At 29.6% G+C, this 22,357-nt stretch overlaps 1 protein-coding gene and 1 long non-coding RNA gene across 2 annotated transcripts in view; one reads left to right on the forward strand and one right to left on the reverse strand.

Annotated features, from left to right (window-relative positions):
* Positions 1-8,750, reverse strand: part of LOC122268943 (uncharacterized) — a 34,564-nt gene extending 25,814 nt beyond the window's left edge. The window contains exons 1-2 of the long non-coding RNA XR_006224803.3: positions 8,655-8,750; positions 6,909-6,958 (exon numbers count right to left, since the gene is read on the reverse strand). This is a non-coding gene — a long non-coding RNA (uncharacterized LOC122268943). The remainder of the gene's footprint in view (positions 1-6,908; positions 6,959-8,654) is intronic.
* LOC107445370 (uncharacterized) overlaps positions 7,336-22,357 on the forward strand; it is a 34,629-nt gene continuing 19,607 nt past the window's right edge. The window contains exons 1-4 of the mRNA XM_043039903.3: positions 7,336-7,663; positions 11,667-11,826; positions 15,183-15,310; positions 19,627-19,745. Coding sequence (XP_042895837.3) covers positions 7,470-7,663; positions 11,667-11,826; positions 15,183-15,310; positions 19,627-19,745 — 601 coding nt within the window. The 5' untranslated portion in view covers positions 7,336-7,469. The remainder of the gene's footprint in view (positions 7,664-11,666; positions 11,827-15,182; positions 15,311-19,626; positions 19,746-22,357) is intronic.

The following is a 22,357-nucleotide window of genomic DNA, read 5'->3' on the forward strand; positions in this document are numbered from 1 at the left end:
ATGATACGATGTAACTCAATCTGAAAATATTGATAGCACTGTTAACATTTTATTAACTTTCCTTTTAACAAACACTTATTTTTTTAAATTTTAGTGACTAAAAAAGTTTGAATGCATATGGCTTCGAAAGTTTGATACTCAATAAGTGTTCAAAAAGAATACGAATTCGTTTTAGAGCATTTTCATTACAAAAAAATAGGTCTAGTTTTAGCAAGTGCTTGTGTTAGCCGAAAACATAATAAAAAATCGAAATCTAATATAATTTTCTCCCTTGAACTTCGTAGTAAGTCATATTCCATTCTAGAAATGCAATAATATAAAGAATGTTTGTCATTTATAACACTAGAGAGCGCCACTAAAGACGATTTTCTCTAGCTAAATATTAATATCTTAGAACTTGCCAAGTCTTAGAAGATATCATTGCGCTTCAAAACAAATGCGTATGTAATGCCATCTAGGGGAAGAATTAAAAAACTTTTTTTTTCTGCTAGAAGAGAGTTGAAAAGTGCAAGTGAGCTTCAGTTGCATTGATGAAATCACACTTAATATCCTTAATGAGAGCATTTTGCGTATGATAGAAAATTAAGAATCAGTTAATAAAATATCTTGTTCCTTCAACACAGTTTTAATCACTTAAATTAACTGCAAGCAATGCAAGAAAAAAAAAACTGTGCAGAAGAGTAATTGCATTCCATTAGTAACTTAATATCATATTTTTAGAGCAAAAGAGTTTTATAACTATAGCAGAAAGCTATTTTTATTCCAGCAAATACATTTCCTCTTTAAATCTAAGCAATTTAGCATAGCAATCTGAGCATTTTAGATGTTATAGCACCACGCAATGATGAGATTTGTAGAAAATTTGGTCTCATTTTTAACACTTGGCCATAATACACTATATGACTGCAAAAAAATGATAATAATAATAAATAAATAAATGTACGTATTGATCTGCTTAATTACTGAGTCGTCTGTAGCAAAATTATCATTTTAAAATGTTTGCAAATTTCAACATCTTTTGTCTTTTGTCCCCAAAAAATATTTCATTAGCTTTTTGAAAATACGTGTAAACTCTCTTTGATGCAAAAATAAAAACTTTTTCTGAACTTTTTTAATAATTCTGTAATAGCTGTTTAAAAACAACTAACATTGAAATTTCGGTAAAAACTAAGTCTTCGTTTGACTTTGTAGAAGTAATTTTATAATGTTATTCTTGATTTTCAATTATCTTTTAAATTGATGTAGAATCTTAGCTATAAATCTCAAATTCATTTACTTACAGTTGGAAAAACTTCCCGCTTGATACATGAAATCAACACTCCATACTATAATTATACTCCATAAAAAAATTAATATTAGAAAACAAAACATTTTTACAGACAAAAAAATTATCACTATCACACGAATATTTATCGAGGTTAATCCAAGTGATCAATATATTTAAGTGAAATAAGTATACGTAAAGGAAATTAAGCTTAAAGCTATTATCAAAAGTGCTTATCAGTTTAATCGATGAGATCAAATTGATTTTGTTACTATTTTCTGGTTTTAATCGGTCTTACTTGTGATTCATTTTCAGTTTAATATCATCTTTTAATTTCCTTTTTTTCACTTAAATACTAGTTTGTGTCCCAGTGTCCCATAAGATGGTAATTTATTGTTGACAACGTTTCTAAGAATTTTTAAGTTATGAAAATACTTTACTTACCTTATTCATTTCTATATCCAAAAGAAGGTGAAAAAAAAACTATATATCAAGGAAATATTCCAATTAGCATTTACAAAAGAAAAGATTTTACACACAATCTATTTTCTTTCCATACCTCATATTTAAACTTTAACGCCATTATATAGGGATTAATTATAAATGTAACATACTATTTGATTAAAAACTTCATTCATTTTAGAAATTCATAAACGGGAAATAAGCTCTCGAAAACAAACGCCCTTTTTCAAGGCTTAATGAGAAAAAACAAAAGTGAGTTTAAATAGTTATATGACGATGATGAATGATGTTGCTCAACGAATGACATGTCGACTGTTATTTCTTATTTGTATATTTTTGAAGCGAATGAAGTTTTTAATCTAGTTGTTACTTCTCATTCATCTCAGGTAAGTCATTTCGTTTGAAACATGTCGACTGTTATTTCTTATTTATATATTTTTGAAGAGAATGAAGTTTTTAATCTAGTTGTTACTTCTCATTCATGTCAGATAAGTCATTTCGTTTGAAACATGTCGACTGTTATTTCTTATTTATATATTTTTGAAGCGAATGAAGTTTTTAATCTAGTTGTTACTTCTCATTCATGTCAGGTAAGTCATTTCGTTTGAAACATGTCGACTGTTATTTCTTATTTATATATTTTTGAAGAGAATGAAGTTTTTAATCTAGTTGTTACTTCTCATTCATGTCAGGTAAGTAATTTCATTTGAAACATGTCGACTGTTATTTCTTATTTATATATTTTTGAAGCGAATGAAGTTTTTAATCTAGTTGTTACTTCTCATTCATGTCAGGTAAGTAATTTCGTTTGAAACATGTCGACTGTTATTTCTTATTTATATATTTTTGAAGCGAATGAAGTTTTTAATCTAGTTGTTACTTCTCATTCATGTCAGGTAAATCATTTCGTTTGAAACATGTCGACTGTTATTTCTTATTTATATATTTTTGAAGCGAATGAAGTTTTTAATCTAGTTGTTACTTCTCATTCATGTCAGGTAAGTAATTTCGTTTGAAACATGTCGACTGTTATTTCTTATTTATATATTTTTGAAGCGAATGAAGTTTTTAATCTAGTTGTTACTTCTCATTCATGTCAGGTAAGTAATTTCGTTTGAAACATGTCGACTGTTATTTCTTATTTATATATTTTTGAAGCGAATGAAGTTTTTAATCTAGTTGTTACTTCTCATTCATGTCAGGTAAGTCATTTCGTTTGAAACATGTCGACTGTTATTTCTTATTTATATATTTTTGAAGCGAATGAAGTTTTTAATCTAGTTGTTACTTCTCATTCATGTCAGGTAAGTCATTTCGTTTGAAACATGTCGACTGTTATTTCTTATTTATATATTTTTGAAGCGAATGAAGTTTTTAATCTAGTTGTTACTTCTCATACATGTCAGGTAAGTCATTTCGTTTGAAACATGTCGACTGTTATTTCTTATTTATATATTTTTGAAGCGAATGAAGTTTTTAATCTAGTTGTTACTTCTCATTCATGTCAGGTAAGTCATTTCGTTTGAAACATGTCGACTGTTATTTCTTATTTATATATTTTTGAAGCGAATGAAGTTTTTAATCTAGTTGTTACTTCTCATTCATGTTAGGTAAGTCATTTCGTTTGAAACATGTCGACTGTTATTTCTTATTTATATATTTTTGAAGCGAATGAAGTTTTTAATCTAGTTGTTACTTCTCATTCATGTCAGGTAAGTAATTTCGTTTGAAACATGTCGACTGTTATTTCTTATTTATATATTTTTGAAGCGAATGAAGTTTTTAATCTAGTTGTTACTTCTCATTCATGTCAGGTAAGTCATTACGTTTGAAACATATCGAATGTTATTTCTTATTTATATATTTTTGAAGAGAATGAAGTTCGTAATCAGGTAATATTTTTCCACTTCAGTTTCGGGAAATTATTTGTTTAAACGTAATTCATGCAATTTGTAATTTCTCGTGACACGAAAAGTTGTTTTCTACTATCTAATAATTTTGCATAAGGGAATTTAATTTTTATCATTGTGACTTTATACTCACGAAGCTAGTAGATATAAATTAAATGCCTTTACTGAAATTTTACTTAAGAATTTCTGTAATTTCAGATACTATGCATACTTCACACAACCTTTATTTTTTCCATTTCGAATAAATAAATAGTTAATAACTGTTTATTTTCCCAAATGCTCTTAGTCCTTTAAGAGATTTTGCTCAAGGTTCTTGTTTACTGTCAACAAATCTATTCAGATGCAAATGCTGAGCATTGTTAGTCAATCGCATATCAATAAAAATGTTTTCATGACGATTGGAATAGTAAACAATTGTAATATGAAAGAATTTGGAACAGAAAATGGATACTTGCATACAAATGTATTTTATGCAAATGATCCGTATGACCCATAGCTAATGGGATTTGAAGATTACGGAATTATCGATTAATTGTTTGTTTATAAACTAATTATAAATTCTGCAATATTGTGAAGAGACTTTTTTTTTCGAAAACTAGTTAAATTTTCTTTATTTATTTTTCACACACATGAGCATACATGGGAGCGTTACTTTTCAAAAATAGCAATTAAATGTACAAGCACTTTTAGCAAAAGTTAGAAGGAAAAATTAAAAAGTTTTGATTTGAAAAAGTAATCAGCAAAATGTACCATTGTGACTTTATTTATTTTCCTCAAACATGAGCATACATGGGAGCGTTACTTTTAAAAAATGGCAATTAAATGTACAAGCACTTTCAGCAAAAATTAGAAGGAAAAATTAAAAAGTTTTGATTTGAAAAAGTAACCAGCAAAATGTATCATTGTGACTTTATTTATTTTCCTCAAACATGAGCATACATGGGAGCGTTACTTTCAAAAAATGGCGATTAAATGTACAAGCACTTTTAGCAAAAGTTAGAAGAAAAAATTAAAAAGTTTTGATTTGAAAAAGTAACCAGCAAAATGTATCATTGTGACTTTATTTATTTTCCTCAAACATGAGCATACATGGGAGCGTTACTTTTAATAAATGGCGATTAAATGTACAAGCACTTTTAGCAAAAGTTAGAAGAAAAAATTAAAAAGTTTTTATTTGAAAAAGTAACCAGCAAAATGTATCATTGTAACTTTATTTATTTTCCTCAAACATGAGCATACATGGAAGCGTTACTTTTAAAAAATAGCGATTAAATGTACAAGCACTTTTAGCAAAAGTTAGAAGGAAAAATTAAAAAGTTTTGATTTGAAAAAGTAACCAGCAAAATGTACCGTTGTGACTTTATTTATTTTCCTCAAACATGAGCATACATGGGAGCGTTACTTTTAAAAAATAGCGATTAAATGTACAAGCACTTTTAGCAAAAGTTAGAAGGAAAAATTAAAAAGTTTTGATTTGAAAAAGTAACCAGCAAAATGTATCATTGTGACTTTATTTATTTTCCTCAAACATGAGCATACATGGGAGCGTTACTTTTAATAAATGGCGATTAAATGTGCAAGCACTTTTAGCAAAAGTTAGAAGAAAAAATTAAAAAGTTTTGATTTGAAAAAGTAACCAGCAAAATGTATCATTGTGACTTTATTTATTTTCCTCAAACATGAGCATACATGGGAGCGTTACTTTTAATAAATGGCGATTAAATGTACAAGCACTTTTAGCAAAAGTTAGAAGAAAAAATTAAAAAGTTTTTATTTGAAAAAGTAACCAGCAAAATGTATCATTGTGACTTTATGTTTTTTCCTCAAACATGAGCATACATGGAAGCGTTACTTTTAAAAAATAGCGATTAAATGTACAAGCACTTTTAGCAAAAGTTAGAAGGAAAAATTAAAAAGTTTTGATTTGAAAAAGTAACCAGCAAAATGTATCATTGTAACTTTATTTATTTTCCTCAAACATGAGCATACATGGGAGCGTTACTTTTAAAAAATAGCGAGTAAACGTACAAGTACTTTTAGAAACAAATAGGAGGAAAAAGTAAAAAGTAATGATTTGAAAAAGTAACCAGCAAAATGTAGAAGTAAAAGTACAAGTACAAAACAAAAAAATTAACGGATTTTAAGTTCATTTTGTAGAAATTGAAAATTCAAAGTAATCTTCAGTTTCATGAGAAAAAAATTTAAGAAATTTTTTTTTTTAAATTTAAAATTCAATAAATTTTAATTTAAGTTTAAAAAATTTAAAATGCAGGTAAATGTTATAAAATTTATTGAAATAGTTAGTAAACGCTAAAAATATCTAGAAACAAAAAAAGTAATCAAGTTTCAATATTTGCTTAGAAGCAGAAATTTTAAATTATTTTATTTTTAAAACTACCATATCTTTAGAGATTTTGTTTTTACTTTCGAAATTCGTAGTAATAAATTAATTTCTGATAAAAATTCGATAACACTATATTTTTTTTGTGAAAAGTGGTTTTCTGATAAAATTTTGAAGGTGTCTTTCATCTAGAATATTGTTTAGCTCAGTTTTAAAAGAAAAACTTTTCTTCCACATAATTTTGCCCAGCATAATTTAAATTAAATGTGAGCTTTCGTGTAAGCAAGATTTTTGTTTGGGATATTTTTAAATTTGTATTATATTCTCAAACTCTTTATTATTTAGGAAAATCAAAAATAAACATAAGATATTTAAAATTATCTCTCTAAATGATTTATTGAAATGATTTTGAACTGAAAATATTTAAGCTTGGTGATATTTTATAATTTGTAATATACTCTTAAACTCTTCATTATTAAAGAAAATAAAAAATAAACATAAAAGCTTTAAAACTATTATTGTAAACGATTTATTAAAATGATTCTGAGTTGAAAATATCTCAGCTTGCGGATATTTTATAATTTGTATTACATTCTCAAACTCTTTATTATTTAAGAAAATCAAATATAAACTTAAAAGCCTTCAGACTCTCTCTGTAAATGATTTGCTGAGATGATTCTGAATTTCAGCTCATTTATTATAAATAACTTTTAAGTTGTAGTATTTAATTTTTAAAGATCTATAAATACAATTCGAATTCATCAAAGTTATGATATAATAGATTAATGACGTTAAACAAGAAAATTAATAGTTTAACCAAAAAATGTAAATAAATAGTCAAATATTTTTTATTTTGTTATATCTGAGATTTATGAATTAATCAACATCATAAAAAATATAAATTGAAAAAAAGTACTTGAAAAAATCTTACCTGTTGTTATAAGAAAAGAGCTGTAACCTCAAATGATTTTATTTTCAAAACTGAAAATATTTAAGAATAATTCTTTTTAGTTTCTACTTTTAATTCAAGGACATAATTTTTTAAAATATTTGCATGCATGTATAAGCAGACATACTAATTCATTGTATAAACTAACAGCATTTAACAAATTAATTCTTTTGTGTCCTTTTAGAACTTCATCGTTACATGATTCTGCATGGTATGCTTTCTAGCTTTTTGTTAAGTTTGAAAATTTAAGTTGATTGCATTGCTATGTTATGGTATCTAACAATAAATGGTAAACAAAGTTCTTTGAACAAAAGAATAAATTAACATCAAAAAGTATTTTCAATTTTTTTTAAAAGCATCTCCATGAGTGGGGGTTGGCAAAAAGTCGAAGACAATAATTGTAGGCGGTGTTAAATTTATTGATTTATGCACTAGGGTTGTTTTTACTGGTCAGGTAACGATGATCTTCAGCTCAAAGAAATTAGATCAATCCAAATTGTTGAATCTAAAGCACAACTCGATTTTTAAAAACCTGTGAAAGACATGGCGAAAAATTTCTTCGTTCGGCATAAGAAAGTTTTCAGATTGCTTGTGGTAGTGGCTTGTATGGGAGGATTTACTTATCAAAGTTTGGAATTTTTTAATCTTTACTGGACATATCCAACGGTAGTAGATATCCAAGATATATCTCCAACCTATCTTGAAATACCATCATTCACATTTTGCAACCCCATAGGGTAAGATGACGCATAACAAACTTATAGACTAAATGATGTATCTCTCTTTTTTTTTCTTTTGTTTCAGGTGAAATTTTTAGCATTTTTGAAGTTTTATTTTATGTAGGTAATTGTACACTGCAAAAAGTCAAATTACGGAAAAAAAGTAACGGCCTCAGGGTGAAAATATCATTTACCGTAAAATAAATTTTTTTTTCCTGTAAAATTTTATGGAACAAAAACTTAATTTGATTGAAAAAATACTTTTCTAGGGTAAGTGATGTATCCTTTTTCTTGTTGTTCCAGACTAAATTTGCAGCATCTTTGAAGTTTGCCATCTTAAGTAGGTAATCCTACACTGTAAAAAATTCCGAATCAAACTACGGTAAAAAATGTCCACATGGTGAAAGTATTATTTACCGTAAAATCCATTTCGTCTGTAAAATTTTATTTCACAAGAATCTAATTTGATTAAAAAAGTTCTCTTCTAGACTAAGTGATGAATCTTTTTTCCTATTGTTCCTGACTAAATTTACAGCACCTTTGAATTTTGCTATCTTCAAATTACGGTAAAAAGTAATGGCCTCAGAGTAAAAGTATACGTTACAGTAAATTCTATTTTTTCTGTTTAAATTTTATGGAACAAAAATCTAATTCGATTAAAAAAGTCCTCTTCTAGTCTAAGTGATGTATTTTTTTCCCTGTTGTTTCAGACTAAATTTACAACACCTTTGAGTTTAGCTATTTTATGAAGGTAATCTTACACTCTAAAAAGTTCCGAATCTAATTATGGTAAAAAGTCTTGGCACTCAGAGAGCCAGCTTTTTTTACCGTAAAAACGATTTTTTCTGAAAGATTTTACGGAATAAAAAATTCAATATACCATGATTTTATAGCAATATACAGTAAAATCACTGAACCACTGAGTAATTAAAGATTATTGTAAAAATTACGGTATAAAATTTTACAGGAAAATAAAAACAGAAATTCGGAACAGGTATTCACTTCTTACCGTTATTTTAGCCGGAAAGTTTCAGTGTTCTGCTCAGTATAGTCGCATCTGGGTCTTGTGCTACTGACTCTATAATCATTTGAATTTATTCCTAAAATGAAAACTTATTTTTAATGCTGAACATTTTATACTTCACTAATGAAAAATATTGAAAAATATAAAGCGCTTACAATAGTTTTGCTTTTTGGACAGTCCATAATATGGCAATACACGCTAATGATATATAATACAAATGGTATGAGTTATTATTTTAATTTCACAAATTTAAAATTATTAATATTATATTCTTATTTACTAAAACTAATATAACAATTTTCGAGTAAATAGGTACATCGAAAATATGATTTTTCTAGTATTTTAATCATCTGTTTACTGACTGTGTGTTAATGAATCGCTTCAAATGTTTACACAAATCAAGAACTTTTTTAAGTATTACTGATTTTCTGATTTTTAACGAAATAATCATCATTAAGGGTACATATTGAGAAGCATTAATGTTCTTTATACTTCATATTAAACGCAGATAAAAAAAATTTTTTTTTATATATATATATATATATATATATATATATATATATATATATATATATATATATATATATATATATATATATATATATATATATATATATATATATATATATATATATATACATATACAACAAAATAAATAAATACAAGAAAACACGAAGAAAGTTAAGGAAAACAATAAGTTTCATTTATTGCGCATAAGCTGCAAGTAAACAGAACTCATTAGATAAGTTCAAAATGAGGATAAAACAATGGAAAATTATAGACAAATGAAGAAAAAAGAAGGGGGGGTTAATAATGATAATAATAATGAAGTGAAAAATAATAATGAAATAAAAATAATAATGAAAAAAATAACGAACAACTGATTAAGAAAAAAATGATGAAATTTTTTAAAGAAACCAGAAAATAACTTACCTAAAAAAAAATTTTAAAAAATAGAAATTTCAATTTTTTTTTTTTAAATCAGTTGTTTGTTATTTTTTTTCATTATTATTCCCCCCTCCTTTTTTTTTCCATATGTCTATAATTTTCCTTTGTTTTATCTTCATTTTGTCATTCATATATACACTGAGTGGCCAAATTATTATGACCACCCCTTCAGTACGTTGTTGGGCCAACTTTTGCGCGTATTACTGCCTTAATTCGTCTGGGCATGGATTCTATGAGATGTTGGTAGGTGGTAGAAGGTATGCCAGACCATGCTCGCTGAACAGCACTTGCCAATTCCAGCAAATCTGATGGTACTGGATCCATCTGTCTGAGCGCCCGTTCAATTTCTTCCCACAAATTCTCAATTGGATTGAGATCTGGGGATTGTGCTGGTCAACGAAGCAAGTTAAGTTCTCCGTCATGCTCTTCGAACCATCTGAGGACAATGCCAGCTTTATGACGGGAAGAGTTATCCTGCTGGAAGTATCCATCCCCGCCAGAGTACACCATTGACATAAACGGATGTACTTGATCTGCGATGATACTTAAATACCCTCGGGCATTAAGGTGTTGTGGTACAGGAATTAAAGGACCCATACAATTCCAAGAGAACATTCCCCATACCATAATGTTGCCACCATCAGCTTGAAGTGTCGTGGCAATGCAATTGGGGTCCATGCTTTCGTGCTGTTTTCTCCATATTCTCATCCTGCCATCTGCGCGATGCATTTGAAATCGTGATTCATCGAACCACATGACCCTCTTCCAGTCATCTACTGTCTAATGTTTGTGCTCCTCTGCAAATTGGGGACGTCTGCGCTTATTTAAAGCAGACAGTAGAGGCTTACGAACAGGTCGTCTGCTTCCATACCTTATACGGCACAATGTGCGTCGAACATTCGGTTCAGAGACGTTCTCGGTTGCTCCTTGATTACGATCACTTGCAATTTGTCTCACTGTTGCTCTTCTGTTGCGCTGCACAACCCTGGCCAGCCTTCTCTCTGATCGAACATTCAGTACACTGTGACGACCACGAGCCTGACGCTAAGACCCGGTTTTTTGCTTGATTGTCCATTCTTTGTACACATTAACAACTGCTGCTCTAGAACACTTCACAAGTGCAGCCGTTTTGCTGATGCTCGTTCCGACACATCTCGCACTCACAATCATTGCACGTTGAAATTCTGTTAAATCACTTTTCTTTCCCATATCTGAGCAAGCAACACAGTATAACCGATGACTCACTTGTCCAGCATTCCCGTGTTATAATTATCTTGCCCTCTAGCGGCAGCGCTGCGACGCAATAACTCATTTGCATAAAACTCTGAGGTGGTCATAATAATTTGGCCACTCAGTGTATATATATATATATACGGACGCTATACCGTGGGATAAAACTTAATAAGTCAAATTTTGTTTCATATCCATTGATATTTTGAAATTTTAACTTTAAATGGAAGCGAGTTCATGTAGACCTAGAGTGAACTGTGAAGTTTCAAACGCTTAAAAATATTTTTAAAATATCAAAATGCAAAATTTAATATTGTAAGAAAACTTAACCAATACGTAACCTTCGGTGATCCGATCATAATTTGCCCGTATTTTGATCATCTGTCACCAGTCATATCATGATGACGGAAACACCGGTTTTCGTCCTATCACCGAAGTCTAGCATCACCTGGTGTGGTCAGGTCAGCATTAGAAACCTCATTTGTCGCAATAAAACAACGTGTGTGCGAGTGAAAATAATGAACAAGAACGGAACAATTACATCAGAACTTTCATCAGTGTGTAAACACCAAAATGGCTGTTCATGTTTAGGCACTAAGAAAAATGCATTAGTCTATGTAGCAAAAATTTCACGGTAACCTCCCTTTTCATGGCTTGATCTAGTCTAAACTTTAAATTTAGGGGAAAGCAAAGCAAATTTGGCATGAAGGGCTTATTCTGTGGTATAGCATCATCCTTACATCATATTGTCATCATCTTCATATCTTGCATATTCATTTACGCCTATTTCTTCACTGACTATTTTATTTTCAATTTCAGTTACCATTACAAAACCATCTGCGACTTCAAAACACCTACTGGACAACCTGTTGGAGCTTGTTTACCGTTCGGAATCAATCGTTACGTGGGAGATGCAATTTGTTCAAATCACAAAGCAGTATGTGATCCTGAGACGAAACGCGTTCCGGACGATTTTCAGGTATGCATAGCAAAAGGCAACCAGTTATAAAGAGGTAGTTCAAATAAAATTAGAAATATAAATTTTTTAAACTTTTTCTAAGCGATATGTTAATTTTAACAGTATACTTAACGAAACAAGGTTTAAAAAGAAAAAAAAAACTTTACCATGTATTGAATATAGGTAACACGGTAGAAACAAGATTAGTTTATGGAGTACAAGCATTGCAAGGAACATTGCAAGAAAGTAAATCCATTGCAAGAAACATTTTACTGAATCTGCAGAAATAAATTTTGTAACGCACAGCGAGTAAAATGAATAACGAACCACTCCGAATAACTTTTGAACTAATGATCGGATCTTCACGTTTTAGGATTCAATCATAATGGTTCGAGCTCAAATATGCTAATTATCAAGTGCAGACGATGTTTTCAATTACGAGATCGGACACAAAAACGATATTTCTATGAATAAACATACCTTTTTTTCAACGGATTCTGATTTCTGACTCTCAAAGTATAGAGAGTAGAATCAATCAGAGAAATGTCCTAATAGTGTTTGGTGTTGGACCCCTTAATGATAATTTGATTTGATGCGTATTTTTTCATATCTCAAAAACATTTCAAGCGAATTGAAAAATATTTGCACACAATTATTAAATTTCTCTGCCCAAATATAATTCCATGCGAAAAGTAAATCTCAGTAAATATTTATTGTTTTTTATTATTTTATTTAATAACAATCGAAAAAATTTTGAATTGTAAAGTTTGCAGTTTCTTGCATCATTTTTAAGTAATTTTAAAAGGCGAAATACCAAATTTGAGGGAAACTGATCGAATAGTGGCTGAAAAATCGAATTTCAAAAAAGTCATGCATTTAAAATTCGATTTCTGAGCCAATTTCACTCGAAATGTATTATGCACACTCAAAATTGCGTGCTTTAAAAGGATGTAAAAAAAAATTTCGTACCTTACAATTCGAAATGTTTTCGATTGTTATAAAATAAAATAATAATAAAAAAATAATAAATGTTTACTAAAATTTATTTCTTTGCATGGTATCTTTGAGAAAAGGAATTTTATAATTGTGTGCAAAAAATTTTCAATTGAAAAGTTTCCGAGATATAACGAAATACGCAAAAAGTAAAATTAACACTAAGGGGTTCAAACTTTGGAGCGCTCTCCTGATCAAACTATCGGGGCTATGTTTTCCAGATAGTGGCAATTCCCTATATTTTGGGGATCAGAAGTTCTAATTAGTCGAAAAAAGGTATGTTTATTCAAAAAAAGTACGTTTTCGTGTCTGATTTCGTAACTTAAAATATCATTGCACTAATTAATTAGTAGCGCTTCGCTATTATTTAACAGTAAAAATAGATTTTTGGATGATGCATTCAAAGTGCCGGTACTTTATACCCTAATTTTATCCGGAATCGTTTACATTGTTGAACCATAATATCATTAGGTGGCAGAAAATTTGAAGGATATTATGGCTTAAGGTGCTTCTAAATTTATAAAAGAGTATTTTTATTGCTTTTCAATAATAATTTCGAAAGTTACTTTTTACAAGTTTTCAATTAAACTTGAGAATCAATTTATTGTTGCATTAGAATAGCTTAAATACCATTCGATTTTATATTTCACATCCCTATCTATTTAAAAACATATAAATTTTTAATAGATTAAAATATTACCTATCTCTAGAGAAAGTAAATTATCGTTGTCTTTTTGGCGTGCACTAAGTACTTAAGGCAGCAAGACAGCTTTCAACAGCAGATGTAATTTTCTGTCAATTTAGCATGATTTGTTTCGTGATCGCTTATCACGATTTTAAAAATTTCATTTAGAATTCTCGATCACTGATGATATTAAAAACTCCCATGAATTAACCACCAATCATTTCTTCCATAAATCATTTTGGTGAATTAACTACCATCAGCACAATAACTCAAAACATGCTTTGAATGTCAACTTATAAATAATTGAAACGAATGTGTTTGAAACTCGAGTAAAATAATACCTTAATTTTGAGTTTCATTAAAATAATTTTTTTTTTAAATAGGGATTTTTTGAACTTAATTTAACTATATTGATGATAGAGTACAGTCCGATTTGCTCTAAAAGTTAATTCTAAAATGTTTGTATGCTTTCTCAAAAAATTAATTAAGCAGCATTAGATCTAAAATTCCTTACATCTACAAACTGTAAACTTTCTAAACGAAAATTTGCATATTTTAACAATAAAGGAGTAGCGATGGTTATAAAAATTTTTATGTCTAAAAACTATAAATCATCCTAAAATAAAATTTAAATTTTTCTGACACCTCTTTAATTAGAGTGATTGAGTGAATTTAACAGTAATTAGTACTGTAAAAATGATGATTTATCAAATGTTTTGTTCCGTAACATGTTCTGATAAAAATGGATTTTACGATAAAAAGTATCTGCGTTCTTAAGTGCTGGCTCTTTTTACCGTAATTTCTTACAATGTATGCAGCGACGTTTTTTATATTTTAACAGTTATATAATATAACAGAATATGTTTTCCTTGCACGAGTTCTTTAAAATTGTTGCTACTCACAAGAAAATACTCTACGGTTTTAATGAAAATTTCTTCTTAGACATGTATAATGTGTTGCTTAGCAACCACAGAGCTGTGGCGTAACTACCACTACGAATATTAAACACAAATTCACTGGTATATAAGACATGCTAACTTGATTCAATCAGGAGGTACCTTTTGATAGATGAAGGTTGGCATGGTCGATAACTCCGCCCCTACATTGGTGACCCGGACGTGATTTAAACACGCAGCAACGCCCACTTCGCTAAATAACTTAACGGTAACGCCTACTTCGATGGATAGTCTACATTGAACAATTGACTTGCTACTTGTGACAGCAAAATGCAGCACAGAAGCAACAACGAACGCTACGGCGTGATGTTAACACACCTCTCACATTCAGCACTCAACAAAGCTCTCCCGGTCTTTCACATGTACAGCAACTAGTGCTATCGAATTCTATCCCTGATAAACTTCTGGTGGGGGAGTATTGTGGCGTAACTACCACTACGAATATTCAACATCAATTCACTGGTATATAAGACATGCTAACTTAATGCAATCAGGAGGTACCTTTTGATAGATGAAGGTTGGCATGGTCGATAATTCCGCCCAAACAGAGATAAACTTGGATTAATAAGGGAAATCAATTTTTTTTCTCAAACAAACTCATCTCACTTGCTTTTCACTAAGAGAATTCGATAAACTTATTTCAATTTCATAAACTTAGATAAACCAAAAATTACTTGACAAAATTTCTTTTAAATACATTATAAATAATTGAATTTTTGTGATCCAGCTGAAAAAAATTTCAGATCGTTACGTACGGTAAATTTATGTCATTGGCTGTGCTTCAACCTGATGATCAAAATAGGCTTCGGGTAACTCTAGAGAGCTATCTCACATGTTCCTTGGAGTTCGGTGGAATGATAGACGACTGCAAGTAAGTTTTTAATAAGTCTTTCAATTGTAATTCATTCAAAAATCTTTTATTGTTTTGTAGTGTATTTACTACTACAAAAATATAATTCCAATTCACTAGTAAAAAAGATATGTTGATTCTATTCTATGTTGGGGTACATTAACATAGATGAAGGTTGACATTGTCGGTAACAACTTACCCCACATTGGTGACCCGGATGTGAACACGTCTACCTTGACAGAAACGCCCACTTTTATTTGAACACGCTTTCTTTGATGGATTCCACATTGAACAGTTGACTTGCTACTTGTGACTACGACATTATCCTCCTCACGCTGTTACTTCTCAGTCTCTCTCACACACAACGCACAATGCATACACACGACTGCTAAAGGCAACACAGGAGCGACCGTGAACTTAATACAGCTCTCACTATCAGCATTTAAAAAGTACGGTGATCTTAATACAGCTCTCCCTGCTTCTCACAAAACAGCAATGAATCAACTGGTGGTATCCGTTCATCGAATTCTATCACAGATATAATTCTGGTGGGGGAGTACTGTAGTGTATCTACCACTACAAAAATATAATTTCAATTCACTAGTATATAAGACATGTTAACTTGATTCTATGATGGGGTACCTTTTCATAGATGAAGATTGACATTGTCGATGTCTACCATCCCCACATGTTTGTTTCAATAATTTTGAATACATACTCTACTTAGTCAAAAGTAAAGGTTATAATTTCAAAACTAGAAGTACAGTCCATAAAATTAAAAAAAAGAGATTGAACACTTTGAATAACTTTTGATGCAGTGGATACTAGGACTCAATCTTAATATAACTTCAAATATGCTAATTAATTTGCGCAGATGACATTTTAAGTTACGAAATAACTCACGAAAATGTACTTTCTCTGAATATCCCTCAATAAATGCGGGGTAGCCGCAATCTAAAAAATAGGGTTCAAGCAGTTTGGTCAGGATATTGACATTTAAATGTTAATTTTGCTTTTTTGCGTATCTCGCCATACCTCGAGATTCTTCTTATTTTCGAAATTCGATATAGCGAAGAATTTCAGCACACAATTATAAAATTTATTCATTAAAAAAATTTTTTTTTTAAATATTTATTGATTATTTATGTACTATTTATTTAAAAATAATTAAATAACATTTGAAATGACAGGAATAAAAAATTTTACATAATTTTAAAAAGTGTAATTTTATAAGGCAGAATACAAAATTATTAGGAGCTATGCGCTCAAAAATGATATTAAATATAAAATGTCGCAGCTCTCGCCGGTTACAGTTAAGGAAAAAAATTCAAATGGCAGCACCCACTTTTTTTTCTTCATCGAAGCGTAATCCTTACAGACAAAAACCGCAATTCGCGATCGCAACGCTCGAGTACGCCGTCTAGCGGGAGCCTGTAAATATCGGACATTAATTTATCACGTTTTCATTTAGTTCCATCAAAGTCATTGACTGAATCAGACGCCATTTTTAGCAGCAAATAAGAAACAAAATTTCCCTAAGGAAAAGGCCGAAGAACTTGAAAAAAATCTCCAGAATATTAGTAAATCTTTCAGGAACAGAACACGCCAAACATTTGAAGAAAAATTCCTCAATAATTTTTAATTTCTATTATCAACAAACTTGCAACTGATGACTTCCGATTTTGGATACTGTTACAGATGTGTGTATTAAGGTAAAATGCATTTCTTCTGTCTTCAATTCATTACGAATTAAAGTGAAGTCAACATTGCTTTCGTCATTCCAGTGAATAAATATGAATTCAGAACATACAGAATTGTAATAGTTATAGCATATTCTTCTTCGTTATAGAATAGTATATATTTCTGTATCCATATAATTCGGAAAACAACAATAAAAAATTATCCAAGTTACTTGAAATAGTGCCATTTGAGCTGATTCTTAATTAATTTAAATCGTTTTCTTGGTAAGTTTTTTTTAATTTTGAAAGAATAAGTTCAACTAGAATTCAGCTATTCTGTTTTTAGCTACATATTCAAATTCATATCAACTATAAAATTTTGCTGTGTAGTATGTTATCTAAAAGTAATGAAGGTATAAACTATGTATCTATTATTTGAGAATAAAGTTTTCAAACAAGGAACTTATCATTTTGGAATTCTCCGGGAATCATAAATCAGGTAAGTGCAATGATTTTTACAATAAAAAATTTGCTTGTAAATATTTTTTTTCTCATTTGATGATGGTTCTCTACAGAATGGTTTTTTACGTCTGATTAAGAACTATAAGAATAATAAAAAAAGAAACAATATGAAAGTTTTTATTTCAATGTTAAGAATTCTTAAAATCGTTTTTTTTATCCTAAGAATTCTTTATTTTCCGTTTTTTAGTTTATAATTTTTTGATAAAAATTGTTCTCAAAATACTTTTGAAAAATTAAATGGTATAACATTATGTGTTTATGTATACTTCTTGTATATTCCAATGTTTGAAATAATATGATTCAGAAAAGTATGGAATAAAAATTCGGTACTTACTTATTAACGCCACCGCCGCTACAGATTTGGCGGTTTTTAAGTGCCGCCAATCTACACTTAAAATTTTTGCGACAATTCATAAAATAAAACACTTTATTTAAAATCAAAATAGTTAATCGGATTTCGGTGGAAAATGAGCCGATATAGAGTTTAGCATAGATTCAAAACAATCATATCGCCATATGAACTCTGATGAATAAGATTCCAAATGAAATAACATTTCCAAAACGTACGTTTACCAAGATAAAGTTTTATGTTGTGGGAATTGGTACATTTTCGTTTTTTTGGTAAAATATTTCCCTCCTGAAAAAATAAAATTGCATCTTGTTTTGTTTTTGGCAAATCCCAAAGACGAATATTCATAGCACTAAAAATGGCGACAAAAAAGAATTTTTTTTTTTTGTTTTTGTTTCGTCAGCATTCTTTATTTTACGTTTCTTAGTTTCTAAATAATGATTTTTATTGAAACTTGAAATTTTTTGATAAAAATTGTTGTCAAAAAACGTTGTTTACGAAATTAAATTTCATAAAATTATGAGGCTTATGTATACTTTTTGTTCATTTTAATTTTTGAACTAATATGATTCTTAAAACTATAGAATGTAAAGTTTAAATGGGCCTTTCATGTTATATCATTAAATTTAGTAATACTATTTCTCGGGCATTAGGTTTTAACTCTTATAAGAATATACATATTTTTTTCTGTTAATGTACAAATATTTTTCCGATGTGTTTTGGATGTTCCTTCTCTAATAAAAAGAGATACCATTTTGTTTTCGGTTGTACAAGAAAGAAGATCAAGCATTTTTCTTTTTTAAATTTAATAAGCCACATTAAAGAAGGAACGTTGCAATGCTACACGCTACATTAACGACGTCTCCAGAGTAACTGAATGACGGTTCATATAGAAATCGCAGGTATGCGTCTCATACAACAACGCCCCCTATAGTTCGTTGCGATCGCGAATTGGAAATGAAACAATATTTTTAGAACAAGAAAATGTAATGCTAGGCTTTTGCTAATTCCCGCCTTCATGACCATCAACTAGAAGAGATTGTTACAAAAATCTCTCGAAACAGAGAAGAAACTATGCACATATTGAACATCTTAGGACGCATATGTCAAAAATTCATAAACCACTAATTTGATCTTTCGTAATTTTTTTCTTTTTAAAAAAAAATAAATAAAAAATGAAATAAAATAAGATTTTTATCACACTTTCTTTTTGCTAGTGGTCCTAAAAAAGGCAGCGAATAGCGAAAACCTATCAACTCAATTTATAGTGCTAAAAATATCATCCCAACTCCAATTTATGCTTTTCATTGAAAAGAATATGTTTTGATCAAAAATGTGGATAGCCATTTGAAAATTTCAAAACTTCGTCGCTGTAACTTTTACATCAAGTGCATTTATCACTTATGTACACCATTAAACTTATATACACCATTTTATTCCGTTATTCACTCAAACAATATGCACTCCAAAGGGCCATATATCGGCTAAGTAATTTTATAATCATCCTGCACTTACACATAAATACATTGACAAATGTAAACTATTTTTTAGGGTATATGCTTACGAGGACTTAACATAATGTTATTGTAAATGTATTGTTGTTATATAATAAGTGTTATTTTCTAATCATTCTGTTCAACAGAAGTGGAAAAAGAGCAATTATTTATTTTCCTAATATCCGTTTTATGATCAAACGTTCCTTAATGTGCTTATGTTCTTTACTTTTCCTCTAACTTTTAAAAAATGAATTCTTTTTTTTTTTAATTTTTTTTAATGTTTTTTTTCAGTTTGACTAATGTAAGAGGATCAATATTTTCAAAGACAGAGATGCCACAGTTTTGTTACACCATCTACTCACTTTGGGGTGACCCAGACGGAAAAAGAAGACAAATACCAAAAGGAACAGGTATACCCATAGAAATTTCATAGACACTTCAAAAGTCAATTTAGCCGTAGCCTTGTAGTTTGTCTGTAGTTCTACAGTTCAAAGGGACTCCTGGATTAATGACTTTTTTTGACCGAACTAACCCGCATTTGTTTTACAAGAGGAAAACTACGAAAACTTCCCATGTTTAACCTAACTGCAAAGGGAATCTAACCCATAATCTGTCTACCACTGTGGTCTATGCGAGACAGGTGCAGAATTCGTATCGACCAGAAATAGCTGGGTTTCGAACCCTTTTCCTCTCAATGGGAGGCGAGCGCATTGAACTTCCACAAAAAACAATTTAGATAAAAAGGAAAGAAGCAATAAATAAATGTCTAAAAAATGTTAGAACATTCAGGATAATGTGACGCCAATGATCCTCTTCCCATTACTATCCGAACATTTATTTGGACTCATTCACGCGATACTCCGGACATTTATATCTATAGGCTATAACGTATCAAGCTATATTCAGAAACAGTTTTTTGTTTTATAAAAAAAAAAAGCATTTATCAAATACAAGGAAAAACTGTAACGGGTTAGTACAAACTTCAAATTTGAAAAACAAAAACTATCTCCTAAAAAATCTATTATTTATCTGTTGTTCTAAAAATTGTCTCGTGCTTTAAATTTTAATTTTTCTCTTTATCTGTTTAATTTATTTTATTCGTGCTTTTGCTAGCCAGATATTTTTAATATTTTTAGACTTTATAAGGCTTATCCAGACACCACATCGAACAATATTCGCACTATTACTACCATTGCAAGTTAAGGACATTATAAAAACACTAGTGGGCTGTGCCCCCTGCTCGCTAACGCTCGCCAACCCCCGAAAATTGCTACGCAATCTTATATGGTTTGCTTCGCAAACCAAGCTCGCTTCGCTCGCTACTAACTTAGGTACATTGCAAATGCACAAAATTCTAAGAATTCAAAACAATCATTCAAATCCATATAAGAACTTTTTTTTTTTAAAAAAATTACATCTTTTTAGTAAATACTAAGTCATTAAAATAAATTTGAATTCAAATAAATGACACGTAATTCGTTAAACCTATTAGAAATGTGCTATAGTATAAAATCTTAAGATAAAATTTCTAAAACTGATATCTCTTTAAAAAGGTTAAAATTTTGGCTATAATTAAGTCTATTAAAAATTTAAATAAGAGAAATTGCAATGGAAAAACCCTGCATAAACAAAACATTGAATTTCGGAAGAAATCTCGTTTGGTGACAATGCTCTCTCTTGTCAAAAAATACAAAATAAACTGACCTCAAATAAAACTCCAAGGACTTCGAATCAAATAATTAAGGAAACTACTATCACGTTTAATATAAAAAGAAGATTTATTAACTAAACAATAAAATTACAGCATCGCAGTTCCAAAAAACAAATCTCACACTCACTCAAAAAAACAATTTACCTTCTAATTAGTCACCATAGCAACCACAAAACTCTTCTCGTTACCATCTATAAACTGATATATAATAAATAAATTATTTAACAAAAAATACGATGCGCATAAGCACATAATATTTTACACTCTGGTTATTTCCGTTTCCGTTTTTAGAAGCGCTATATGTTGAGCCACCCAAACTAGATTTGGCATGTGACATTTTTAGCGGCAATTATTGGTTGATTTTCTAGCGTTGCCATTCGGAGAGTTGTAATGAGGCTTTTTTTTTATCGCCGTGTAAGAGAAATATATATATAGATTCCGGGCCTTTATGACATTGTTCCGAACAGAATGCTTTCTGATTGCATTCCAACACCACGGAAGTGAAGGAAATATTTAGAGAATTCCTTTTCTGAATAATTTTTTTCTTCTTATTTTCTTAAAATGCGTAGTTTTTAAGGAGCAATTTTTAAAATTAAGGATGCCCTTATTCAGTAAGGCAACAGTCATGACTAGAGGGACCAAGTTGAAAATTAAAGAAAGATTAAAAGTGCATTTGATTATCTTGCGTCTTGGAAAAATGGATTCAAACACTACTTTTTACAAGGATGTTTGTTTACTTTGTAGATAATATAAATGTTCCTAAGCTATTGACAAAGCATATTTCTTTGCTTTTTAACGTCATTTAAATCTAACATTTGTTTTTAATTCTTCAATTAATAATACTTTTATTCTCCCTACAATACGTTTTTTCCCCTTAAACGATCACTTCTAGCAGAAATCAGTCTTTTTAAAATAGATTGCAATAAGTCATAAACTTCAATAAATTAGTTATAAGCATCACCATTGAAAATCAAGTTCACCATAACGAAAAATATTTGAATTATCAGTTAAATTTTATGTTTCACTAAATCATTTCGTATTCAGCTATATTTTATATCTCTTTGGAGCAATAGGTGCAGTTTTATGATAAGATGCAAAGTAATTGTTCTCCCCTTATAATGAAATGCTATGTTTCACTATATTTGAATTCGAGTTAAACATAAATAACACTCCCAGGAAGAACTTTTGCTTTTTCTATCATTTTTCTCAACTTTCTTTAAGTACTATAAGTTTAGATTTAAGAAAGAAACTTTTTGCAAGGATTTAAAAGTGGATGCCAAGAATGTAAATTTGCAATATTTTCAATAAGGC

The sequence above is a fragment of the Parasteatoda tepidariorum genome, chromosome 1 (genome assembly GCF_982258835.1).
Source record: "Parasteatoda tepidariorum strain Cologne lab strain chromosome 1, Ptep-v5.0, whole genome shotgun sequence".
Lineage (NCBI taxonomy): Eukaryota > Metazoa > Arthropoda > Arachnida > Araneae > Theridiidae > Parasteatoda > Parasteatoda tepidariorum.